At 44.9% G+C, this 26818-nt stretch overlaps 1 protein-coding gene across 1 annotated transcript in view; it reads left to right on the plus strand.

The window, feature by feature from the left end:
* LAD1 (ladinin 1) overlaps positions 1–26818 on the plus strand; it is a 67556-nt gene that overhangs the window by 30797 nt on the left and 9941 nt on the right. Inside the window, exons 4-8 of the mRNA XM_053245852.1 lie at positions 15995–16138; positions 17731–18316; positions 19927–20076; positions 21061–21104; positions 23061–23133. Coding sequence (XP_053101827.1) covers positions 15995–16138; positions 17731–18316; positions 19927–20076; positions 21061–21104; positions 23061–23133 — 997 coding nt within the window. The remainder of the gene's footprint in view (positions 1–15994; positions 16139–17730; positions 18317–19926; positions 20077–21060; positions 21105–23060; positions 23134–26818) is intronic.

The following is a 26818-nucleotide window of genomic DNA, read 5'->3' on the forward strand; positions in this document are numbered from 1 at the left end:
CTGTGATGCTGTGTGCATCATGTGGGCCAACAAGCATAATCCAATCAAAGTCAAATATTTTCAAGTTCTGTTCAATGGGAAGGATTCAAACAGGTGCACAATTTGCCAGTTGAAATGCATTGAACTTAAAGGTGCTTAACCTTGAACTGTTAAGCCTGTTTGCATGTTACATTTTTTTGTAGGTACAGGTATCTTGTGTACTCTTTGCATGTAGGCATGATGATTGAAGAAGTGAGTAGGAGGACATCCAATTATGATTTTTCCATCTCTGTAGTCTAGCGGAAGTGAGAGCATTTGCCCCATTCTTCTGACTCATCTATTTACCATTGTATGACATAAACCCAATATTAGGAGCCAGGAATCCAGGACCCATTTTATTTATTTTTTATTTTTTATTTTTACATTTATATCCCAGAGCGGTGTACTATATACTTGAGTTTCTCTTTCACAACAACCCTGTGAAGCAGGTTAGGCTGAGAGAGAAGTGACTGGCCCAGAGTCACCCAGCTAGTTTTATGGCTGAATGGGGATTTGAACTCGGGTCTCCCCGGTCCTAGTCCAGCACTCTAACCACTACACCACGCTGGCCATGTGACAGTATTAGGAGTGTTGTAAGCTCATCTGTCTTATATTATATTAGCTATCCTGGAAGTCCACACCTTTTTGTGTTTTATTGTTGATGAAGTGCCAAGAGGTGATGTAATGTGAAGCCTTGTGGAATTTCAGTCATGGGATGGCCTAGACCACCCCCGTCTTCCTGGAATTGCACGTTGCAATTAAAGAATTTGTGTTACCTGCAGATCAAGCTGAGCAACACAATGTATGGCCTTCAGCAGCTGGGATAAAGTTAGAACCCCAAATGTATTGCCCTAGACCAGTAGATAATGGCTGACATACTGTGCAAGAGTACATCAACCTAGTAATGTTGCATTTGTGCAGATTGTGTTACACAAGAGTAATCCTCTTGGGAATAATGAACTTACTCTTCTGCAACACAATTTGCACAAATTTTGCATTTGTGCAGATGCCATGTTATTAGGCTGATATACTCTTGGCCAGTATGTCTGCCAATGACAACAGCATAGAGTGGTAGTGGCATCAAAATAACATTGTCTAGTTTTCTTATGTAACAATCAATATTGAACTTCTGTAAAATGACAGTCGGGAGCATCAGCAGATCACATGACCATTGAAGGGAAATGCCAAACTGTGGTGGTATTTCCATACAAACTGCTCAGTGAAGGCTGAACAAGAATGTAATAAGTGCTTACACTTTGCTACTGGCTCTCTGCTAAGACTAAGGAAAAACTTGCTTTGATTATTTTGCTGACTGATGTTGAAGATTGCTCTGAAGGTGCTGCTGGATTGAAGCAGCGTCAAGTTAATGACACAAACAATCCAGTCCTGGAACAAGAAGAACTGCATCAAGTGATTTATATAAGAAGTGTTAAAAACAAGAGGGACAGGCTGATACTCTTGAGATGCTATTCCTCAGCCTACAGGCATTTGTCAAAATGTTTTACAGCTCAGTTGCACATGTGCAGTAGGTAAAAGTCAGAGATACTGAGCTATGCTTAAGTCCCACTGGACTTAGTTTGTGCCGAAGTTCAAACACAAGGAGTAACATTGGTGTTAATTGGCGTTGCATGCATAACTTTCTCTGGACAGTGTCCTTTCAAAGTAGCAAAAGTCTTAGCAGGATTTATTTAGAGGCCCTCGTCAAGAATGGCTAGGAGTAGGAGACAGAGAGCTGAGCTTGGGAAGGACCACCGAATCTGAATGAGTGAAATCTCAAATACGGCAAGAATTTGGGATATCCTAGATACAACTGTTCTTAAGTGTCCTTTATGTTATACTTACTGATTTACTGCTTTTCAAATGGAAAAGTTTTTCAAGCAGTTTCTTTAGCAAAAGCAATAAGATGGGTCCCTCCCTGTCCTGGAGAGTGTCACAGCCTAAAAAGAAACACAAAGGAGACACCAGCAACAGCCATTGGGAGAGTTGCTTTGCTGCGCTGAACAGGGCCAGTTGCTCTCCCCCTGCCATCTCCGCCCCACCCCACAAAATACAAGACAGGGACCACTTCATAAAGGTGCCTTTTGAAATGGGCATTTAGCAGGAGCAAATGGAATATGTTATGACAGCGATGTGAGAACAGATTTCCTGTGGCTTGATGCCATTGGTGCTGCTGCTATAACATTTAATGGCCTTGTACAATGTGAGTGGGGCCATTCAAATGTGTTCATTTCCAGGCTGAGAGTGCACGGCAAGACTTCATGTGTCTGGCTTTGCTCACATTCTGCCAGGCTTTTAAGCATGATAGCAGTGCCCGTGAGCTGAAGCCAGAGCAGACCCACTTGGAGAGGAGAGCTGGTCTTGTGGTAGCAGGCATGACCTGTCCCCTTAGCTAAGCAGGGTCTGCCCTGGTTGCATATGAATGGGAGACTAGAAGTGAGCACTGTAAGATATTCCCCTTAGGGGATGGAGCTGCTCTGGGAACTGCAGATGGTTCCAAGTTCCCTCCCTGGTATCTCCAAGGTAGGGCTGAGAGAGATTCCTGTCTGCAACCTTGGAGAAGCCACTGCCAGTCTGTGATGACAATACTGAGCTAGATAGACCAATGGTCTGACTCACTATATGGCAGCATCCTATGTTCCTATGTTCCTGTGTTGCTGCAGCGACATCAAGAGCAGCCCAACCACTCTTGGGGCCACTCAGCAGAGGGGGCAGCTTCACCTCGGCTTCCTTCTTCTTACATTCACAATGAAAGAGAGGAAGAGTGGTGCTTTGTCTGTTTTCAAAACAGGAAGGCTAGGAGATAGTTTGGAAGAATGAGCCTTGATCTTAGAGTTACTTATGTGTGTCTGATTTCCTGTTGCATCTTATTTTCTTGTGGTATCCTCTCTTGACAATGAGTTCTGAATGAATCTTCAACAGGAAAGCACTTCCTTAAGCTAACTCATTCCAATTGCTCAAAGTTAACAGTAAATTATCAGTTTCCGGTCCATCCATCCATTCCTCTTGTTGGTTACATCAGACTGATAAACATCTGGTTTATTAACAAAAAACATCTGTGTGCAAGTGGAATGCTTAACACCAGCTTGCGATCAGGGTCTTCAAGAAGACTACCCAGTCATAGACACACCTTATACTCAATATGATGCGCTTATACACACATATATATACACACACACATACATATATATATATTTAAAGTAAATATCAACAAGAGCATAAAGAAGCATGCCTTGAACTCTTTCAGAGGTTCAGTGAGTCAGGGGGCAGGAATTCTGCCCACTAGCCACCCTCTCATCCTCCACACATTCATCTGAAGGTCCAAGCAGAGCTGCTTATTGTTTTGCTGGCTGCTTGGAGACTAAGTGGATAAGGAGGAATACAAATCCCTAAAATAAAACATGTTGTTAACTTCTGAGCAAAGCCAAGATGCACAAGTCCTGTATGTAAGGGGAAGGATCTCATAAGGACTGTAAGCAGGTTTGGAGCTCAATGGCAGAGCATCTGCTTTACATGCAAAGATCCCAGGTTCAACCCCTGGCTTTTCTAGGCAGGGCTGGGAAAAACCCATCTGAAAGCCTGGAGAACTGCTGCCAGTCAGATTAGAAAATACTGAGTTAGATGGACTAATGGTCCAACGCGGCATAAGGCAGCTTCCTTTGTTCTCAATCACAGCTCCCCTCTGTACACAAATGGGTATTCTATTGGCTTTCCACTCACAATCATTGTCTCAACAATCCAAGGATTTGCTTTGTTCCCAAAACAGAGAAAATTGTCATTTTGAAGTGCTTTATTACAGCAGTATTCTAATATACAATTGCTGTTGTAATTATAGCACATTTGAGTACACAGAGTGGTTTTCTATTCTTTTTGAATTTGGATTTTAATAAGAACTTGTCACAGAGATAACTTTGCATTTAAGAACATAAGAACAGCCCTGCTGGATCAGGCCCAAGGCCATCTAGTCTAGCATCCTGGACTTACCAGCAGCACCAGATGCTGGTGGAAGCCCACAGGCAGGAGTTGAGGGTATGCCATCTCTCCTGCTGTTACACACCTGTAACTGGTATTCAGAGGCATCCTGCCTCTGTGGCTGGAGGTGGCCTATAGCCCTCAGACTAGTAGCCATTTATTTATTCGTGCAACAACCCTGTTAGGTAGGCTAGGCTGAGTGATTGTAACTTGGCCAAAGTATAGATGGGGAACTGAGGATGGGAAATGATTATTTGCCCAAGGCTACCAATGAGTTCACAGCTTCAGAGGGCTTTGATCTTTGGACCACACAGGTTGGTTATTAGTGCCTTATGTTTGCTTCTGATAATCTAGATTCCTATTGCAGTTTAATTTCAAACTTGCTTTTGCAACAAGGAAGGCTAGTCCTTCTCATGACTCTATCCTGATACTATTTTTTTTAATTTTGTGCACTGAAACAATTTTCAACAAAATATGTGTGAGTGATCGTCCTTAATTATTTGTAAGCAAAGGATCAACCCTTTCAGACACAAAGAGCATAATCCTCCATGAACTTGTTCTGTAAAAGATTCCTTAAGGTGAATTTCCATGGGGCTGTGCACAAGTTATTACTGGCATTGTGCTCTGAATCTGCCAGGAATCGGGCATCTCCGAGGTAGGTCACCGTATACAACATCAGGCTTACATATAAACCTTCAGAGAATTAAAGTATTGCAAATTCATTTATGGAATGATTTTGCAACTTAAAAAATAATAGTGTTAAGAATTTCCTAAGCATCAGGTATTGATGCAAATAGAAAATGGGAAACATCTGCTGGGTTCTTTCACACTCCTATTTAATTATTTAAATTATTTAAATGGAACAAAATCTTAATGCTCACTTTCCCATAGATACTTGCAGCTATATTGCATTTGTAACTTATTTCAATTGCAAAAGAACATCTTCCCAGTTTGTCATTCTTGTGAGAGTGGGTTAATGAGTGTGCAATATAATAAAAAGGCTTGGTCTGGCAGTAGGAGGAGTGAACAGTGTCACAGGAACATAGAAACATCAGAAACTGCCTTATACCAAGTCAGACCATTGGTCCATCTGGCTCAGTATTGTCTACACTACACAGACTGTTTCTGTGACTTCTCCAGGCTTGCAGGCAGGAGGCTCTCTCAGCCCTATCTTGGAGATGCCGGTGGGGGGGGACTTGGAACCTTCTGATGCTCTTTGCAGAGCAGCTCTATCCCCTGAGGGGAATATCTTACAGTGCTCACACAAGTAGTCTCCCATTCAAATGCAAACCAGAGCAGACCCTGCTTAGCAAAGGGGATAAGTCATGCTTGCTACCACAAGACCAGCCCTCCTCCCATGACAGCTCTCCCATTGGTACAAGTATCAACTTGTACCAATAAAATAATCCAGTCGTTGGATCAAATGTACGATAGGCTAGGGTTGAACAGAAAGCCATTGCTTGATCATAAGCATATGAAATTAATGTTAGACTAGTTTGTTGTCTGTTGAGCCTTGATTACTCATTCAGGCTCCGCACACAATATGCCAGCTTTATGAAACAGGATTAAATTTTATATGGCTCTCTGGAAGGACTCCTAAAAAGAAGCCGTCAGCAGGCTTTCCGTTAATCTACAGAAAGATGGGGAGTCAAGGGGCTGGAGGCTGAGCAATAGAATGTGCACAATTAATTCACTGTGCCTGCATATAATGCATTAGCAAATAGAGTTATTTTTTCACTGATTCTTGTGTCTTTGAAGTTCAAAATCAAGTCCAGTTTCTAGAATTTAGCATGTACCATCCTTGCTTTCAATTAGGGGCATCACTGGATACTTAAAAGAGCTGGGTCCTAGGCCCACAGCCTGCCTTTGATAATTAAATTGAATAATAATACCCTCACAAGAATAATTATGTATGTCTTTAAAAGTATCTAATATTATATATAATGCAGCGCCTATGAAGGTGAGGCTAGCTAGCATGTCTCCCCTCCTCTGAGCAGGTGTCTCCCCTGCAGCATTTCCTTTCTGGAAGAGGTCATGGAGGAGGGAGGTGGCTGATGGGATTCATGGCTTTGAGCCAGGGGCAGAGCCACCATTGCGTTTGTGTGTGTGTGTGTGTGTTTCCAAGAAGCTGGGCCACTGTGCTCAGGAGCTGTGCCTGGCGCTCCACCCATGCTCCCTGTGTCTGATGTCATTCATTCATTCATTTCATTTATTCGATTTCTATACCGCCCTTCCAAAAATAGCCCAGGGCACTTTACACAGAGAAATAATAAATAAACAAAATGGATCCCTGTCCCCCAAGGGCTCACAATCTAAAAAGAAACACAAGATAGACACCAGCAACAGTCACTGGAGGTACTGTGCTGGGGGTGGATAGGGCCAGTTACTCTCCCCCTGATAAATCAAAGAAAATCACCACGTTAAAAGGTGCCTCTTTGCCAAGTTAGCAGGGGTTTGTCAGGTTGCCGGACTCAGGGTGTGTGGTTTTGCTCACAAACAAGGCTATGTGCCCCATTGGCAAGTAGATTCTGGCCAGTGCTGCATTCGCAGCATGGCTGGGAGCGGCTCTCCCTGCTTTAAAAGGCAGAGAGACACATTGCCAGCCAGCTGTACAGCTCCATTTTTCAGACACTTAGCCAACGGCGGCTTCCCAGCCTGGCCAGGAACCCGTCTCCCTGCCATTTAAAGCCAGGAGAGCCGTTCCCGGCTGTGCTGCAAATGTAGCGCTGTCCGGAATTTGCTTGCAAATGGAGCACGCGGCCCCATTTGCAAATGATATCAGATGCGGCATCTGACATCAGACGCAGGGTGCATGGCTAGAGGGGCCTCCGGTGGCGGACTGAACTGGGGCTGCTGCTGGCCTCCCTACCAGGGCTGGACTGGGGGCACTGAGAGGGCGGTCGCAGGGGCGTAACTACTATTAGGCAAGGGGAGGCGGCTGCCTGGGGGCCCCCATGCCTCGAGGGGCCACCAGAGGCAAGTCACATGACTATATATTGTGAAGTGTGTGTGTGTATCAGAGAGGGGCCCATTTAAAAAGTTTGTCTCTGGACCCACTCCAGCCTTGTTACGCCCCTGGGCAGTAGAATGTATGTGGGGAGGGTGCCGGGTTTTGAGCAGAATGGGTGCTTAAGGGTGGGAGTATTCACTGCTGCCGAGTGCGGCAGGGCGCAGGGGTGCCCCGCAGGCGCGGCGTACCGGGAATATGCCATGTTGCCCTGTGAGCCAGTCCCTGGACACGACTGCTCTAAGCAATTTGCTGGGGACCGATGCCTCTTGGATCACCCTCTAATGACACACCTGCTTACAAAGATTATTTGCAAAACAGGGAAGAGGTGGAAAAAAGAAAGAGTAAAGATGGCTGGAGCTGATGCTAGTAGGTTGTAGTAGTATTAATGATGGTGGTAATAGCAGCAGCAGCAGCAGCAGTACACTAGAACCTTATTATGCACAGAAGTTGTAATTGACAACCATTTTCATTATCCGTGGATACTACAGGGTTAAAATCCACATATCTGCAGTTCCTAGAGGCAGGGGCATAGCTATAATTGAGCGAAAGGGTTCAAAGAACACGGGCCCCCAGCTCCACCCCTCCCTATTTTCTGCATTATCGCCCTCACACGGGGGGGGGGCACCAGAGAGAGTGCTGAACACGGCCCCCTCTCCCCTAGCTACGCCCATGTCTAGAGGCCCAGAAGTGACCACAGAGGTCACTGCCAGCTGCCTTTTTGTGAGGAGCCATTTTGTGGCTAATTTCTTTCTAACATACATTTCCCCACAATCTCTCATGGTTTTGGGGGGCATTTTGCTGATTTGGGGGCATTCCTGAGCACATGGGAGCATGGTACAGTAAACAGTTTACATTATTTTTGCACATTTTTGTCCCCCCCTTTTTTTAGCATTTCCCCCACCTTTTTGGTCCATTCTGGAACCTAACCCCACTTTCCCCATAGGCATAATGCCTCGTTACTTGTGGTTCCATTACTCGTGGTAGTGGTCGAGGAATGGAACCCCTGTGAGTAACCAAGTTTGACTGTCGATGTTTGATCTAAGGCACCAGCACCTATGTATCACCTTGGCAGAGGCATTGCAGCAAGCCATGTATTTCTTTTTGAAAAACCAGGGCATTGTAGTAGAGGGTGGGGCAATCTTGTTGTGATCTGAAAACAACAAAAGGGAAGGGTCTATGAGTCACCCAGGGCACAGAATCTAATCTCCAGCAGCTTGATGCCAGGTTGCTGTTCCAATATGGCTTAAAGGTTTAGTGCCAAAAGTTCCTACGTGTTCTATGTCTTTTTCTTGTTTCAGGCTCTGTCTTATTTTTTCACCCTTTCTTCCCCATTCACATAGCCCTTTCTCAGAATGGGAAAGAACACCGTTTAACTTTTATTGAATGCAAAATGCACTGGAATCCCTGGCATGCTAATGATTAACCAGCAGGCTGTAGTAGCTACACACTAGAGTGGCAACTTGCATGCATTCAGGGAAGTCGGACTCCTTCCATGCCCCAGCCGATAGCCAGAGCTCGGAGTCAGAGGTGCACTTAGGTAATTTTGGAGCCTGGACCTAAGGACTTTGGAGGCTCTCCCCTTGCTGGAGCCCCCCCCATGCAAATTAAGCATCACCCCCCCTCCACCATAAACATAAAATACACAGTATTTTTAATACATGGGTGCTTGATGGCACAAACAGCACGTGAACTCACAATAATGTAAGAATATAAAACAGGTACATTTATGCAAATATGCATTTGCAGAAGCATTTCAACATGCAACTTAACACATTCCCATCCCACACATTTCTTTCCCCACTCCCCCCTCTGTCTCTAAAGCACCTGGCCCAGGTCACAATCACACTTGGCTGCCCAGCATGGCTTGGTGACCACACCACCCAGGACAGACTAAAGAGGATTTGGGGGCTTCCAGCTGGTGTGGAGGCCCTGGACGTTTGCCCCAAAGTCCAGGGGTAAGAGCACCACTGCTCGCAGTTGCAGGAGCCTGAACTAAGATCACGTAACCATCAAAATACCTTACAATCTTTGGGTGATTTCCCACATGGTTTTCCATGGGTTTCAGTCAGGGGCATAGCTAGGGGAGAGGGGGCACGTTTGCTCATCTTTCCGGCAGCCCTTTGGAGTGAGGGAGATAATGAAGAAAATAGGGAGAGGTGGAGCTGGGGGGCCCTCAGGAACTGGGGAGTAGTATTTATTTGGCCCCATGGTGCCCACACAGAACCTCTTCTGATCCCGCTGCCTGTGTGGGTGCTGCAGAACACCAGAAGACACAATGATGAATTGAGAACTCCTGTGCCACATCATATATTAGCATTTACCTGGACTTGTTTCCCCATTCAACAGGTTGTGTACTAATGCACAAATCAGGAATTACCCGGGATCCAACAGCTTTATTGGGTGGGCCATTCTAATACATCTACCACTTCTGCAGGGCTCACATGTGACTGTGAGACCAACCATAACCAGGAAGTGGTCCTTCCATGATAATGGGGAAACTACAGCAGTCCCCACCCATGTAACACCCCCCTGATCTGAGCAAAAGACCAAATCCAGCATGTGACCAGCAACATGCATAGGTCATAGGACTAATTGGAATAAGCCCATAGTTGTCATGTATGAACTCCTGAGCAGCATCAGGCCAGTCCCAAAGTGGATGTTGAAATCACTCAGCAGCAAATGCCTGGGCGACTCCAATACCAACTCAGCAACCAGCTCCATCAGTAAAGTTAGGGAGTCTGTTAGTCAGCAGGGTGGATGGTACACCAAGAGAATCCCCAATCTATCCCGAGTCCCCAGCCTAAGGTACACACACTCAAAATAGGCCAATTCTCTCACAAGGGATCCTGGTAAGGGAGATGTTATTCTTATGGACCATATTCACTCCACACACCCCACCCACTTCTCTTAATCTACTCAACAACAGAGTTCCCTGGGGAAAGAAGTTGGGCCCACACAGGGCCACTGTCATCCCCCAACCAGGTCTCAGTAAAACAAACTAGGTCGGTTCCCTCATCCACAATCAAATAATGGATGGATTGGATTTGATTTTGAACCCATCTGGCATTACAAAGGAGCATGGTTAGGTTCAGTGGGAACTACTCCGAGGCCTGAGTGCTGACAGGGCAGCCAGAAGGGAAAACAGTAATTAAATTATTGGACTCTCCTTCCCAACACTCAATCTTCTGTTCCTCACCACCACTGAAATAGCCGCTCCAATCTCATTGAATGTGCCCCCTGCTCCATCCTTAACAAGAGAGCCCAGACACATCCCAGTGAGCAGGCTGACACAAACCACTAAACAAAAAACAACAACACTAAAACTAAAACAAACTGGAGGACCTTGGACATAACTCCCCCTCACACCTCAGTTCTACACCGAAGGCCTGTTATCAAAGGCTGGCCGGAGGCTGCTGCCTCCAGGTGGCCCACCTACCAGAGCCCATGCCGACAGCTGCACCATTGGCTTTCCTCTGCTCTTTTATGCCGAGCTCCCCAGCACCCCACCTCTCACATGGACTCTTACCTTTCTTAAGAAATTAACATGATCAGATAATCCAGCAGGGATCAGTAACCACTGGAGGGAGGTTTCACAAAGGCCATGTCTGGGGATTCTGGGAGTTGTAGTCTAACAACATCTGGGGGCCCAAGGTTAAGAAACCCTGTGTTACAGTATTAACGATTGCAAATGACATCACAAGCTGCAATGTGTGACACATTTGGTAGAATTTCTCTCTCACTACCACATTCAGAGATTGAAATTTAGAGACCCTTTTTGGAGATGGGTGCATATTAGAGACTTCTGAGACTCTCAGTAAGAACATGTACCATAAGAATGTAAGAAGAGCCTAATTAGATCAGACCAGAGAACATAAGAACAGCTCTGTGAGGTCCACTGAGTTCAACACTGTGTTTGTCACAGTGATCACCAGACTTATTTTGTATTTTTATTTTTACCCTTATATCCTGCTTTTCCTTCAAGGAACCCAGAACAGGTTTTGTTTATCTTCACAACAACCCCGTGAGGTAGATTAGGCTGAGAGAGAAGTAACTAGCCCAGAGTCATCCAGTGAATTTCATGGCCGACTGGGAATTTGAACTTGGATCTCCGCCATCATAAGAACAGCCCTGCTGGATCAGGCCCAAGGCCCATCTAGTCCAGCATCTTGTTCCGCACAGTGGCCCAACAGATGACACTGGAAGCCATAGGCAGGAGTTGAGGGCATGCCCTCCCTCCTGCTGTTACTCCCCTGCAACTGGTACTCAGAGGTACATCCTAGTCCAGCACATTAACCACTATACCACACTGGCTGTCAGTGCCTCTGGGTCACCCATAAGCATACCCATACACCCCAATGCTCCAATACCTCCAGGTTCAGCTCCTATTTTCTGGAATTCACTACCACAAAATAAGGCGAAGGCTACTAGCTTAGCTGGTTTTAAATAGGGACTAGAGACTTTTGTGAATAATAGGTCTACCAATGGCTCTTTCATGATGGCTACACCAGTGCGGTATAGTGGTCAGAGTGTTGGACTAGGACTGCGGAGACCTGAGTTCAAATCCCCATTCAGCCATGGAACTTACTAGGTGACTTGGGACACTCATGTATTTCTCAGCCTAACATACCTTACAGGGTTGTTGTGGGGATACATACTTCCATGTATACCGCTCTGGGCTCCTTGGAAAAAGAGCGGGAAATAAATGTAAAATAATAATAAATGGGACCTCCAGGGTCCAAGGCTATCAGCCTTCTGGGCATCAGCCCTCTCCCATTGTTGCTCCCCAGCAACTGGTATTCTGTGCCATATAGCTTTGGACCCTGAAGGTGTCATTTAGCCATCATGTCTAAGAACCATTGGTAGACCTATTATTCACAAAAGTGTCTAGTCCTTATTTCAAACCAGTTCAGCTAGTAGCCTTTGCCATATTTTGTGGCAGTGAATTCCAGAACACAGGAGATATTGGACCATTAAGAGTGTATGCCCTCTTTAGAACACCTTTAGTTGCATTACTGGGTATGTCAAATGAGTTGCAGGGGCCACTGAGGTTTTTGATTATGGTCATAGAGGTATGAAGGCAGAACTGGAGGCAGAGAAGGAGAATTGAAGAGAAGCAAAGTGCTGTGGAAGTCACAGAGGATAGCTCAAGCAAGCAAGCTATTAAGAGGTAGGGGGGAAAACGACTACAGTTGTGAGGGGAAATTCCGATCATACATATACCTGAATTTCATTTGATTAGTGGAAAAACATTATGCTCATGCTCAGAAACCAGACTGTGGACCCATTTTTCACAGTTTAAAGTAGGTGGTCTCCAGCTGTCCATGTTACTTCAGGCTCCTAATTAAGTGTTGGTGGTCTTGCACAAGAACACAAATACTTAAAATAACATGCCGACACTTGAGGAGCAGTAATGCCATTGGAAATAATGTAAATACATCCCCAAAGTGTGTGCATGTTAGTTTAAGTATTTTACTTTATTTTATTTAACACATTTTTATACTGCCCCATACGAAGTCCCTGGGTGGTTCACAATCTAAAAACACAATGATTAAAACATCAACACAACTAACACAGTTTAAAATACAGATAAAGAACTCTATTTTAATATTTTAAAGTTTTTAAAATAAAAATTTAAAACATTTTAAAGTTTTATTTACATTATTACATTTTATTTACATTGTTGTACAAGACCACCAATGCATTGTTAGATGCCCACAATTGCATAGGCAGCTGAGAACTGCCCACATTAAGCTGTGGAACACTTGGGAGAGAGACAGAGGACTTTATACTCTTTGCCATGGTTCTTTTTTTTTTTTTAACATTTTATATCCCGCTCTTCCTCCAAGGAGCCCAGAGCGGTGTACTACATACTTAGGTTTCTCCTCACAACAACAACCCTATGAAGTAGGTTAGGCTGAGAGAGAGTGACTGGCCCAGAGTCACCCAGCTAGTTTCATGGTTGAATGGGGATTTGAACTCGGGTCTCCCCGGTCCTAGTCCAGCATCTGGACTGATGTTTATCTGATGTATTCATGGATCTGAACTGTTCAAACATTTCATTTCATTTCTTCTTATAACTCACTTTCCTTTGCTCATGAAAGCCTGGACAGGAACAGAAAAGAAGAAAACAAAATGAACAAAATGAATACAAAATATATTTTTAAAAAACCTATAAAAAATAATAACAATACCAACATACAACAAAGATCAATGCCTTACTCATATGAAATAACATTAACAAGACAATCAATATCAATGACCTCAAAACAGTGGTACATCTGTTGGTAACCTCCAGACTTGACTTCTGTAATGCGCTTTACGTGGGGTTGCCTTTGTACGTAGACCGGAAACTTCAGTTGGTTCAGAATGCGGCAGCCAGGTTGGTCTCTGGGTCATCTCGGAGAGACCACATTACTCCTCTGTTGATGGAGCTACACTGGCTGCCAATAGGTTTCCGGGCAAAATACAAAGTGCTAGTTATAACTTACAAAGCCCTAAATGGCTTAGGCCCTGGGTATTTAAGAGAGCGTCTTCTTTACTATGAGCCCCACTGCCCATTGAGGTCACTTGAGGAGGTCCATCTCCAGTTACCGCCAACTAGTTTGGTGGCTACACAGAGACGGGCCTTCTCGGCTGCTGCCCCGAATTTGTGGAATGCGCTCCCTGCTGGGATACAAGCCTCCCCATCACTGGCAATTTTTTAAAAACTTCTGAAAACACATCTCTTCAACCAGGCTTTCTCAGCTTTTAAAAACTTGTTTTTAAATTGTTCTGACTATTTAATTGTTGTTTTATGATGTTTTTAATTGTTAATCATTGTTCTATGCTTTTATAATTTTTGTTTTAATTATGAACTGATTTTAATGGTGTTTTAATGTAAACCGCCCTGAGCCTTTTGGAAGGGTAGTATAAAAGTTTTAATAATAAATAATAAATAATAAATAAATATAGTCATCCATAAAAATTAATGCAGACTATTCCGTTCAACTATTAACAATTAAACTTCATTAACAATCCAGCAAACGTATAAAAAAAGATTACAAGAAAAATAATATCAATATTTCAGAACTACTAAGCATTCAGTTAACAAGCTTTCATACACAATGAGGTAATTACAAATTTTGATACTAACAAATAGTCACCATCCACAATTCCTAGAAGGGAGTTTCCAAAACAATCCACACCTGGCTGGTGATTGTGCCCCACACCCAGAATCAGCCTGTGGCTTTCTATTCCAGTCTCCTCTCCTGCTCTCACGATGGGAGATCTCTGTTTATATCTCTTAATCAATTCCCCTCTGGTCCAAAAGGGGTGGTGCCCTTGTGACTCCTGAAGTGGCAGCCACCAAAGAGTAGTTTGGTGTTGTAGTCTCCTTTGGTAGTTGCCCTTTGGTGTTGCCTTCTTCTTACTCACCCAAGGTTGGTGATTCACTGCCTAGGAGCATCATAGGAACATAAGAAGCTGCCTTGTATGGATACAAATATGAATACAATGAATATTTAGATACCGCTTTTCAACAAAAGTTCCCAAAGTGGTTTACATAGATAAAAATAAAATTAAAATGGTTCCCTGCCCCCAAAGGGCTCACAACCTAAAAAAGAAACATAACATAGATACTAGCAACAACCACTGGAGGGATGCTGTGCTGAGGAGGGATATGGCCAGTTGCTCTCCCCCTGCTAAATAAAGAGAACCAGGTGCCTCTTTGCTCAGTTAGCAGGGGACTTAGTATAAGACCATTGGTTCATCTAACCATTGGTCAGACCATTGGTTCATCTAACTCAGTATTGTCTACACAGACTGGCAGCGGCTTCTCCAAGGTGGCAGGCAGGAGTCTCAGCCCTATCTCGGAGGTTCCAGGGAGGGAATGTGGAACCTTCTGAATGCAAGCATGCAGATGCTCTTCCCAGAGTGGCCCTATCCCCTAAGGGGAATATCTTATAGTGCTTGCACATGTAGCCTCCCATTCAAATGCAAACCAGGGCAGAAATACAGAACATTCCTATTGTTTTATGAAGTTTTGACATACTGGATATTCTGGAAACATTGGATGACATCTGGACTAAGCCAGTGACAGTGCGCCTGTGCTGCAGAAGGCTTCTAGGGTACTGCAGTGTAGAGCATGCAGCGTGTGGGAGTGCAAAAATATGTCCCCGAAGTTTGTGCAGCCCTCAGGGACATACTTTTGGGTGTTACAGGACACTTCCAAAACAAACAGAGATCAGCAAAGTTCACCCTGACATTATTACTGCTACTACAAATATTTATATGCTGCTTTTCAGCAACAGTTCTTAGAGTGATTTACATAGAAAATAAATACATGATAAATGAGATGGCTCCCTGTCCAAAGGGGCTCAGAGTCAGAACAGAAAAAGAGACATAAGATAGATATCAGCAACAACTGCTGGAAGGATGCTGTGCTGTGGTTGGATAGGATCAGTTGCTCCTTCCCTGCTAAATATAAGAGAATTAGAATTACTATTTTAAAGGGTGCCTCTTTGCTCATTTAGCAAGGGTGTTAACCTCTTAGCAGGGATGTCAAGACAATTCTTTGCAGCAAAGGTGAATCTTCCCAGTATGCTGCTGCTAGATTCATCAGGATGTCAGCCACTCTATTAATTCAGATGACATCTGGCTAACCTCTCTGGGATATAAGGAACTTTAATGGTGATGCCACCTAATGGCACAGCAGGGAAATGACTTCACTGGCAAGCCAGAGGTTGCCTGTTTGAATCCCCGCTAACACCTATATCGGGCAGCAGCGATATAGGAAGATGCTGGAATGCATCATCTCATACTGCTCAGGAGAATGGCATTGGTAAACCCCTTCTGTATTCTACCGAAGACAACCACAGGGCTCTGTGGTCGCCAGGAGTCTACACCAACTCGACGACACACTTTACTTTACTTTAATGGTGATGAAAGTATTCTGTTCTTATTCCTGAGCCAGATTCTGAATAGTATGTGATTCTTTTCCTTTCCTGCATTTCCCTCTAGCCTGGCCCAGCAATGGAGTGCTGAGGACGAGGAAGAACAGGAGAGAGAGCGACGGCGGAGACACCGACAGCTGAGTTCCACCTCTGAAGCCAAGGAGGAAACCCCTGGCCCAAAGCAGAGTGCTGTCAGTCGAGCACCAAACAGGTATGTCTGCATGTGCAGGGACAGAGGCAGAAGGGCTGAATACTTTGGAGACTCTTGCCTTGGATCACAGTGCCAGGAAAATGTAATCAGATTTGCTGGCTGAAATAAAGGCTTGTTCTCATGACCAGGCTTGTTCTCAATTCTGGGTAGGAGGAATGGCCAAATGACATCATTTACCCATCACTTTATTGAGGGTGGAGGGAAAGCATATCCTGCACCATCCTACCCAGATCATGGCTAGCACATGATCACTTCCCCATCTCCTTACCTTGATTTTTGCTTGCACATGACCATTTTTCGGGGAGTTTGGGATTGGAGCTTGGAAGGATGCTTCTCTTACCTAGCTTTAAGTTGTGAGAATGGGCCCCATTTCTAGCTGTCATAGGACCTGACCCAAATTGCATTGATCCTGAAGTCCAGCGGAGTCCTGTTTACTTTAATGGATGTTAGCTCAGGTATCTGGAAGGTGAGCAGCATGGACTAGAATGAATAAGAAACTAGTCCTTTTCCATCCTTAGCTATCTGTAGATAATGAATGCAGAGGGTGGGGGTGCTTCCAGATTGCGGGCAGAAAATGCTCTGCGCATGCTGCTGTACATGTTTTATTGGGGCAGAGCCTGCTTGCTCTCCCACACATGCTCATGCTCATTAGCTATGGATAAGCAACAACAGAAAAATGACGGCTACGTGTCTCAGACAAGTTCTGCTTTCAGAACATAGAAAACAGGAGGAGGATTTGGAATAAAGGTGATTCACTTCTCTTCTGAAATGTGGAATGATAGGATGGTATTCTCTGTGTGTGTGAGAGAGGGGGGGAGGGAGGGGGGAAGAGGCAGAGGGAGAGATTCAGAGCTCAGTATCTTAGCCACTATATGACAAAGGACTATTATGACATGATTTCTGTGATTCCACACAAACAAATAATTTTATATTGGTGCTGAATTCACTATGTTAGAATCTTCATTGTGGTTTTTTATTCTTTTTGTTTTGTAAGTGAAATAAGTTTCTAGTCCTCTTATCTGTCAAAACAGACTGGGAAGTATGTGGGCTTTGGCTGATGAAATCTCAGAAGCCAAAGGGAGCCTAAATCAGGTTTCAGCAATCAGGGGATGGGGCTACAGTGCTTTGCATAGCTTTCTCTCTCCAAGGGATATTAGCACCTATGGACATGGAAGAAGAGAGGAAATGATATAACTGTACCTTTTCTTCCTCCTTCATTTCTCCTCCATATGTGGGATTCTTTCCCCAAAGATTCCTTCTCTATCAGCTTCCTCCCTTAAAAGCTCTGCACGCACATTATCACGTGTATGTCAAGGACTGGATTTTGCCCTACATTTCTGATAAAAAGTGTATAGAACATGAATGAAGGCCCCACTCCCTGGCCCCACCCCCTGGCCCCACCCATTACATTTCTGAAAGACAGGAGTGCAATTCCTCCAAACCCAATTTGGAAGTGCCATCCTTCTATAACCAAGATGAATCCCCTTGGCACATCTTGCCACAAATAATGCATGCACCTACTCTATAAACTCTAACCCTGTAGTGCCCCCCAGTGTTACACCTAAATTTTGAGAGCTTCTCTTTTCTTGTAGGTTCCGTAACCGCAACTCCCCAGAGGTAAAGCCGCCAAAGCCAGCAAGCTCAGTGCTGGCGAAAGAGAAAAAACTGGTAGAGACATTAAATAAGGAGGAAGACAAAAGGACAAGGAGAAAGGTGGAGACCTTGAATAACGTGATACAGGATAAAGCAACAACAAATGCCTTGAAATTGGAAGCTGGTGAAGAGAAAGCCAAGTCCCACGCAGAACCAGCTCAGGAGCAGAAGGACCCAGCGTTAGAAAAATGTCAAGACCTGAGTCAGCAAAAGGCCCCTGTGGCAGAAAAGCCTCAAAACCTGGGTCAGGAGAAGGGGGAACCAACAGTGGACAAACATGAAAACTTGGCTCAGGAAGAGAAGAACCCCCAAATGGGGGATGATCGAGTCTTTGATCTGGAGCAGAAGGCTCTGGATGCCCAGGTGTCTCAGGAACCAGTTGCAGTCCAGAATGAGGCGGCCATACAACAGCCACAGCGAGCCTCTTGGGAACGTAAGAGCATCAGCCGGCTTGAGGTGAAGATTAACTCAAGAGTAAGAAATAGCAGTGAAGCTGCTCCAGCCGCACCTGTTTCTGGCCCACAGGTGAATAGATCTTCATGTCTGAGAGTGAGTTAATGGAAGCCAAAGAGCCAGGAAAAGACAGATGAGGTGTGTGTCATAAATGCCAGAGGTGGAGTGAGGAGATGGAGTTGTCAACAATTTCCAAAGCTGGCAGCATTGCCAGCAATGGCATCAGAGCTGGATTTAGCAGGGAAGTGGCCTAATGGACACTGGAGGATGACCAAGTGCAACCAGAGGACAAGTCCAAGCCAGCACCAGTAGATACTCATCTGAATAGGCTGGTGTGGCATAGCCCTGAATTTCAGGAGATAGACACTTGCTTTGCCTTTCTCCTGCTGCTTCTGCAGTTTCGCCTGTCAAAGTTATCAGGGATGTCATAAAAAGCCAGTGGTCATCACTTGCATCAACTCAGCTTTGATCAGATGCTTCTTTAGGTCATAAAAACCTCTAGTGGCTATATTAATCCATTAGGAAAAAATCAAAAGCCACAGTCTGGTCATATTTTTATTTGGACGCACCAGAATGGTACAAAGATTGGAACAGCAAGCATTCGAGACCTCCAGAACTCTTAAGGAGGCTGGATGGCAAAGCTCAAGGGAGGGAGCAGGGCCTAGTGGCAGGACTGCAAAATCTGCCATTTATAAGAGTGAGGGAGTGCAGGAGGGGTCATGCATTGCAGACTGAAGTTGAGCCTCACTAGTTGCTAGACACCAGGGCAGTTCACACAAATGACATTGGGGGGAAACTGTAGAATCCAAGGGAAAGAGCTGTTGTATGCAAGGACAAGGCAGTGGCGTAAAATCAGGAATATGAATAGTGTAATGAAATAGAGATTATGTACAGAGAGGCAAGTACAGACTGCTTTCCAGTGCTGGCTGTTTGTTAGCCCCGCCTCTACGCCAGGACTGGAATACAAGTAACTAAAGCCCCATTCAAAAGCTGACCTGGATCAAGGAATGGATTAACCAAAAACACCACAGAAGCATCCTATCCTAATTTGGGAGCTGGGCACCCTTCCGAATTCCAGTTGTGGGTTAGATAAAAACCAAGTTGGAGTCAGGGAGCTTGTTTGTCAGTCAAACCCCAGATGGGTAGAAAGATTTCCCACCGACTGACCTCATTCTGAGGCTGGGGACTGAATCTGTGCATGGTACGCTCATCCCACCCAGCTGGGGCTTGGCTGACAGTCAAGCTCCCTGCCTCCTACCTTATTCTTATCTAACATAAAATAAAAAATGGAGAGTGTGTCCAGCTCCTGAATTACGCTAGGAGGTCTCTCCTACCTTAGTGCTGATCGTGTGAACCACCTACAGTAACTGATTTCAGGATGCACCGAGTGCTACAAGGCCAAAGAAACAATATTGGTTGCGCCCCCTCCCCTTAAAAAAAAAGATAATATAAAACTTAGCAGTTGCTTGTTTCTGCCAGCACTAACTAGCACATGGGCTTCTTGTAAGACACATTTCTCTGGAATAACCAGGCAGGGCCTATCCAACTGGGACAATCAAGACTGATTCCTGCTTTGTAAGGATTTGACCTATATAAGGGAAGCCTGACTACCATAGTTGGGCCAGCCCCAGATTCTTATCCCAGCACTACCTATTGTTCTTTGACTCATATTTGTTTTCCAGGCCACAAGAAGAAGTATTCCTAAAATTGATGAAGCCAAAAGCTCTCCAACCGGCCAAGGTGGATCTGAGCCCTCCCCACTAGCCTCTCAGCCTGGGGTTACCTACAGTAGTTCATTCAAACGGATCAGTCCAAGAACTATCTCATTCCGGGTAGGTATTAAGGAGCAAGGTAAGAAAAGATGCCTTATTTGAAAAGGAAACACTCCATATGGAGTCATCGCTTTTCTGTCTGTTATGAGCCTCTGTGTTCATCCCCCTTGAAGCATCGTTCAAACTGGCTAGTGAAGAGTTCATTTCAAATAGACACAGAATTCCAGTCCGGATCTTTTCCTAGTATTCCTTTTTAAGAGAGATTTCTGATCCAGCTGATTCCCCCCACTTACACTCAGTAGCAGGTCCAGATAATGTTGGCTCTTTTGCAGAAGGTTGTTTTGCTGGAATCAAATCTCTCTGCCTCATTCTCAACCTAGGCATTTGCAACTGTTTTTCTGCTGCAGAAGTACTCCCTTCAGAAGGAGGGGCATTTGAAAAGTTCCTTTTCCAGTCTGGTAGTTCCTGCAAATACTCTTCACATCACATCCCCTGCTACTTCACTCAAAGGAGTCATGGATTCTTCAGAAGCTTCAAAAATGCCTCAGCATCAGTGTTTATTAGACACTGTGGGTCACCTTGACTGGCTGATTTTGCCTAGTCTTAAATGTCCAAATTAGGGGTGTTTCCAGATGGAGAAATACACTGTTTGAAAAGGGAAGTTCTTATTTCTCCACGGGGCATTCAGATGAGATCTTTGGCCACCGCACAATTTTCAGTGCCATCTGCTGGCCATCTGCTCTCAATCCCTTATGAGAATCAAGTCTTGAGGCTACCTTAAAGTACTTTTAAGGCAGTCTCGAAAAACCTGATTCTTATTATGGATTGGCTACAAATGGTCAGCAGATGGAACCGTGAAATTGCGTGATAGCCAATTATATCATCGAAACATCCTGTGGAGAAGTGGTAAGAACTTTAGTTTTGAAATGGAGTATTTCTGTGTCTAGAAATACCTTTTGAAGGGTGCTTTCCTGGCAGAGTTCAGTTCCATCCCAAGCGCTTCCCATCTCACAGCCCTCTCATTTCAGTTTCTTGTGCTTCTAGGTGGTATCCAGGAATGACAAACAGGAGGATGCATTAAGCAGAAGGTAAGTGGGTTTTAGTTAGCAGAGCTCTTAGATGTGTCATGCTGTTCTGAGCACGTAGCACATACATCTTTGTTAATTATCTTTCTTATGGGCATTTTAATATGTAATGGGATTGTTGGCATTGTATGTACAGAGCACTTCGACCACAAATTGCTTTGGCAACAGAAAACAAAAGCTTAGCATGGTTTGTTTATGGAGTGAAAGAAATAATATCTCACTTTTTTCTAGCTCCTGGATTTGTGGATCTGTCAGGACCTTTCTAGATGCCATATTATTTCAGTTCCATAAATGTGTTTTAGATGTAGGGAAATCTATTTTAAACAGCCCATGAATTCCCTCTCTAGGCCATCTAGATATGATAATAACCAGCCTTATGAATGTAGCAAGTTCACTGCATGTCGCATCTGACCATGCACATAACCAGCTTTCTAAGTGTTGCATCAGATACATTTTAGCCCACAGTGAAGTGCTGAATAGATTTACTTGCTCCATCTTACACTGAAAAATTAGTCTAGCCACATAACTGTGTAATTAATTAGCTGACCACTTTGCCATGGCACCAGTTGTAATGTGTACAGAATTTGCAACCTCGTCACTGCTGAGGTTAACCAAGCTTTATTTTGTTTTCTTTGGAAGACAATTTCAGAATTCCTTGTGTTGTTTTCCCCCAAAGGGGTGTGTGTGAACTTGAGCTACTTCAATTTGTATATTGGCCACTGGAGGCAGAATCTGCTGTCAATTGCATTCCAAGTATTAGCTCTGTGGCACCGCAGAGCATCAACCGCACAGAGCAAGTGAAACAATATCAGTTATTTTAATTCCTTGTGTTTACAGTTCATGAGTTGTGAATTTTAATGTTGCATACAATTTTTTTTACTGTGTTTTTACTGCTTTCATGTTACATACAAATTCTTACTGTGGTTGATGTTCAGAAACAGAGTCCAAGAAGGACAAAAAAAGTTGTTTTCTTTTGCTATAGGAAAGCAACTCTTGTAGAGATTATGTTGGTGCAAACAGACTGTAGATCTTAAGGTCAACTAGGGAGATAGTGTTTTGGAATCTAATTCAAATGGGGCAATGAATGAAGACATGTTGATCCCTTTCTCACGAGCAGTGAGAAGGGCAAGAGGGCTAGTGGGGAGGAAGCCTTAAAGAGCTTACCTCCCAGCAGACGACTGAGGGCTTCCTCTTTGGTGGGCGGATCACCCGCCCAGATGACTACCTGCTGCTGGCGGTGGCTTGGAGGGTGGGACACATCACCCCACCCCCTGGAGCTCCCATAATGCACTGCATGAGTGCCATCCAAATTCAAACCAGGGCAGACCCTGCTTAGCAAAGGAAGCAATTCATGCTTGCTACCACAAGACCAGCACTCCTCCCCTTTCATTCTGGGAACACTATAAACTGTTAATATAAGCCCTAGAAGCCCTAGTCACAGTTGCGCGACATGCTCTACACACACATACAGTTTGTGCACAGTGTATGCAGGTACAGTTATTCAGCATGTCTGTACCTTGCATTTGAGGAGGTCTGTACCCAGGCTTACTTCTGAAGTGAATGCATGTACAGTCATTCACACAGAAACATGTACCTGTGTACATGCATTTGTAAGCACATACAACACAATGAGCCTCTTCTCATGAGCAGTGAGAAGGGCTCGCGGGCAGGCTGCGGGGAAGGGCTCGCGGGCAGGCTACCTTCCCCATAGATGATAATCTCCCCTTCCCTGGGTGGGTGTGGATCACCTGCCCAGACAAGCAGCAGCTCTCCCAGCAGCTCCAAGGGTTGGGGTACTAGAGCTGCAAAAATGAACCGCGCAAGTGAGTGCGAAAACCAGGTTGGGCTCCCTTAGCCTGGTTTTGCATGCGCATGTGAATGGCCTCGATGTCTGAATAGGGCTATGGAATCTTAGGAGATTTGGTTCACATTCTGCCTTATTTGTCTCTGCTTCACTAGTGCCAGCATGAGGCTCCCAGCAAGCAGCACCAAACTTGAGGAGAAGCTGGAGCGATATACATCTGCTGTGCAGGTAAATATGGTGACAAGACAGGGCCAGCCCCTGTGCCCCCAGGCAGTGGTGGCTGGTGAAGTTGGCACTGGGGTGGTGGTGAGAGGTACCTTTAAAAGTCACCTGGAAGCCACAGGGACCAGCAGCAACCTCCCTGACATCCTGCGTGGTGGATACCCCACCTACACTACTCACCTGGCTTCTGCGCATGAATGCCGGCCATTTGCATGGCCAACAACACCAAGATTCTCCTCCCACTGTTAGCTACTATCATCTTTTAGAGGAGTAAACCGGGAGCCACATTTATTTTATTTTAATTATTTACATACCACCTGATATGTGTATCTCTAGGCGGTGTACACAATTTAAAGCACAACAAATATAAAACAGAGTGAAAACAAAACAATTTCACAGAATAAACAGTTAAAACAACTTCATGGGATAAAAACAATTAAACAGTTTAAAATTAATTTCAGTTAAAAGCCTGAGAAAGCAGGTGTGTCTTGAGGGTCTTCCTAAAAGCAAACAGAGAAGGAGATGCTCTTATTTTGATAGGGAGCTTATTCCAAAGCCCCAGAGCAGACACAGAGAAGACCCGGTCCCAAGTAGCCACCAAATGAGTCAGTGGCAACCATAACCAGACATCTCCAGATGATCTTAATAGGCAAGGAGGTTCATGACAAAGTAGGTGCGCACTACCTCTCTATTATGGGTAATAACCAGTACTTTGTATTTCACTTGGAAACATAGCAGCAGCCAGTGCAGTTCTTTTAAAATCAATGGGGCGCTTCTCACAATCAGCAAAAATCGGGCTAGCAGAGGTTAGCCCGATTTTTGGTGACCGTCAGAACCACCAGGCTCGCAGCCGAGCCCAGTGGTTCTTGCGCGGGTAACCCGCTTGAGAACCCCTGCTAAAAAGCAGGTTTGCGGAGTGAGCGCTCCTGCAAACCTGCTTTTTGCAATTGTGAGTAGCTGCGGCATGCCTTTGCACCGCGCCTACTCACGAGTAGACCCCCCAGGAGGCAAAAAGCCACCTCCCAGCTCGGGGGTCTCCCCAGTATGCCCTGCGCAGTTGCGCAGGGCATACTGGGGCTTGCGGGGGCTGCGTGGCCCCCATTCCCCCCATCCCCCGCCGGCTCCATCACGGAGCCGGCCATCATGTGGGTGGCCAATCTGGCCGCCCAGGGCTCCCTGCCTGCTCGTGAGCGGGGATAGCGGGCTTAGCCCGCTCTTCCTGCTCAGCAGGAAAAACCGGGTCTCACTGATCGTGAGTCCTGGTCCAATGTTATACGGCCCCTTCAGGTTGTCCAAGAAACCAATCTGGCTGCTACATTCTGTACAAATTGTAGTTTCCTGACTACGTACAAAAGCATCCCCACATAGAGTGCATTATAGTATATATGCATACCGGATATGCACATATAGTATATTACTAGCATATGCACCATTGTTTTAAGGTCATTTACCTCCAGAAATGGGTGTAGCTGATGTATCAGCCAAAGCTGATAAAAAGCGCTCCTGGCCACAGCCTCAACCTGAGAAACCAGGGAGAGCTTTGGGTCCAGGAGTACTCCAAAGCTACGTAACTGATCTTTCAGGGGGGAGTGTAGCCCCATCTAGAACAGGCAGATCTAAACAATCTCCTGTGTCCCCACAGTTAGTACCTCTGTCTTATTTGGATTCAACATCTGTTTGTTATCCCCATCCAGCCCATTACCGCCTCTAGGCAGGCATTCAGAGAAGTTATGCCATCTCCTGATAAGGTTGATATGGAGAAATAGATCTGGGTGTCATCAGCATATTGATAACATCCTGTACCAAACCTCCTGATGATCTCTCCTAGTGGTTTCATGTAGATGTTAAAGAGCATTGGAGACAGTATGGAGCCCTGTGGAACTCCATACTTTCACTTTCGCTTTGCAGAGCAGCAGTCTCCAAGTGACACCATCTGGAATCTACCAAAAAGGTAGAAACGCAACCAGTGTAACCACCCGATCCCACCCACCCCAGGTAGTTATTTACACATGGCTTCATGCTGCAAGGTAAATGTGAAGCAAAGCCACTTTGAATTACACTCATGGCATTGAGGGAAGCAGCCCCTCCCCTCTGCTCTTGGGTTTTATTTTGGTGCAGGTTCACATCACATGCCTTTGTGTTTTCCTTCTAGCCAATTTGGGAGGGGGGTTGATTTCTAAAGCTTATATCTGCTTTCCTAAAAGAGTGTATCCCTCTTATCATATTAATGATTCTACATCAGTGCCTCTCCCTATTTGCTCTGGCGTTTTCAGGAAAACTCCTTAAAACCAGCATTTAAAAAACTTGGAAATACATTGAGATAAGCTAGAATTTGGAAGACAAAGCCCGATTTGTGTGTGGAGTGCTTCCAAGGATCTCGAATGGACTTCGGGGTATGTTTGGTGTGTGTGTGAATGCACACACTCTCTTCTGGAGGAGATTCGGGGTAACAGTCTTGTCCGTAAAACCTCCAGGCGATCCAGAAGGATACCATGGTTGATGGTATTGAAAGCCACCGAGAATCCAAAAGGATTAACAGAGTCACACTCCCTCTGTCAATAGCCAATTGGAGATCATCCATCAGGCCAACCAAGGCAGTCTCAATCCCATAGCCCCTTCGAAAGCTGGTTTGAAATGGGTCTAAATTAATTGTATCATCCAAAACTGCCTGGAGCTTAGAGGCCAACACCCACTCAGTCACCTTGCCCAACCATGGAAGATTGGAAATAGGTCTGTAATTAGCTAACTCCAAGGGATCCAATGGTTTCTTCAAATAAGGCATAATAATAGCTTCCTTAAGAAAAGGAGGCATCCTGTCCTCCCTCAAAGAAGCATTTATAATATTTATCAGGCCCTCTCTGAATTACCAAATGAAAGAAGCAAGGAGCAAGAGAACAGGTTGTAGGACATAGAGTCCAAAGCAGTTTGTCCACATCCTCAGGAGTCACAAATTGAAAGTGATCCAATCTAATCTTCTAAGAAGAGCTGCTGGACACCTCCACAATAGACTCTGCAGCAACTGTGGACTCCAGTTCAGCCCAATACAAGAGATTTTAATCACAAAAAAGTCATTGAAGGCATCATAGTGAGTGACTTGATGGTTCCAAATTCAAATTAAAGGGGGAGGGGACACATAGTAGCCCCCTCAGAACCCTAAGCAACGCCACTGGACATGAATTTGTGGAGGCAATGCAGGCAGAAGAGAACTGCTTCTTTGTCCCTCGCACTGCCAGAGCATAGATCTTCAAGTATGCTCTGTGCTGTGATCTGTAGGATTCACACTGAGCCTTCTGAGTCTGTCTCGACACTTCAGCTCCCATAGTTCTTCCAAATACCACGAGGCTAATTTTGAAGTATGTCAGAAAGGACGCTTAGGAGCTATTGTTTCTATTTCTCTAGTGAGTTCATTTTCCAGTGTTTGCACTAGAGCATTGACTGGCAGAGCCAACTCTAAACCCTTCCAAGACTTCTTGGAATCATATTGGATCTGGTAACCTTCTCAGGTGGACCAACCTATTGTTGGAAATTCTCTGTGGTGAGAGAATCCCTTTCTCATTATAGCAGAGTGCACAGAGGCATAACACAGCGGAATTTAGTTAGGCATGCGTGTATGCTGAGAGTAAAGTAACTTGGAGCCAATTCATAGTTTCAAATCAATATATAAGGCATTTATTAAGGAACTCCATTCTAG

This window comes from Hemicordylus capensis, chromosome 4 (genome assembly GCF_027244095.1).
Source record: "Hemicordylus capensis ecotype Gifberg chromosome 4, rHemCap1.1.pri, whole genome shotgun sequence".
NCBI classification, from domain to species: Eukaryota; Metazoa; Chordata; class Lepidosauria; order Squamata; family Cordylidae; genus Hemicordylus; species Hemicordylus capensis.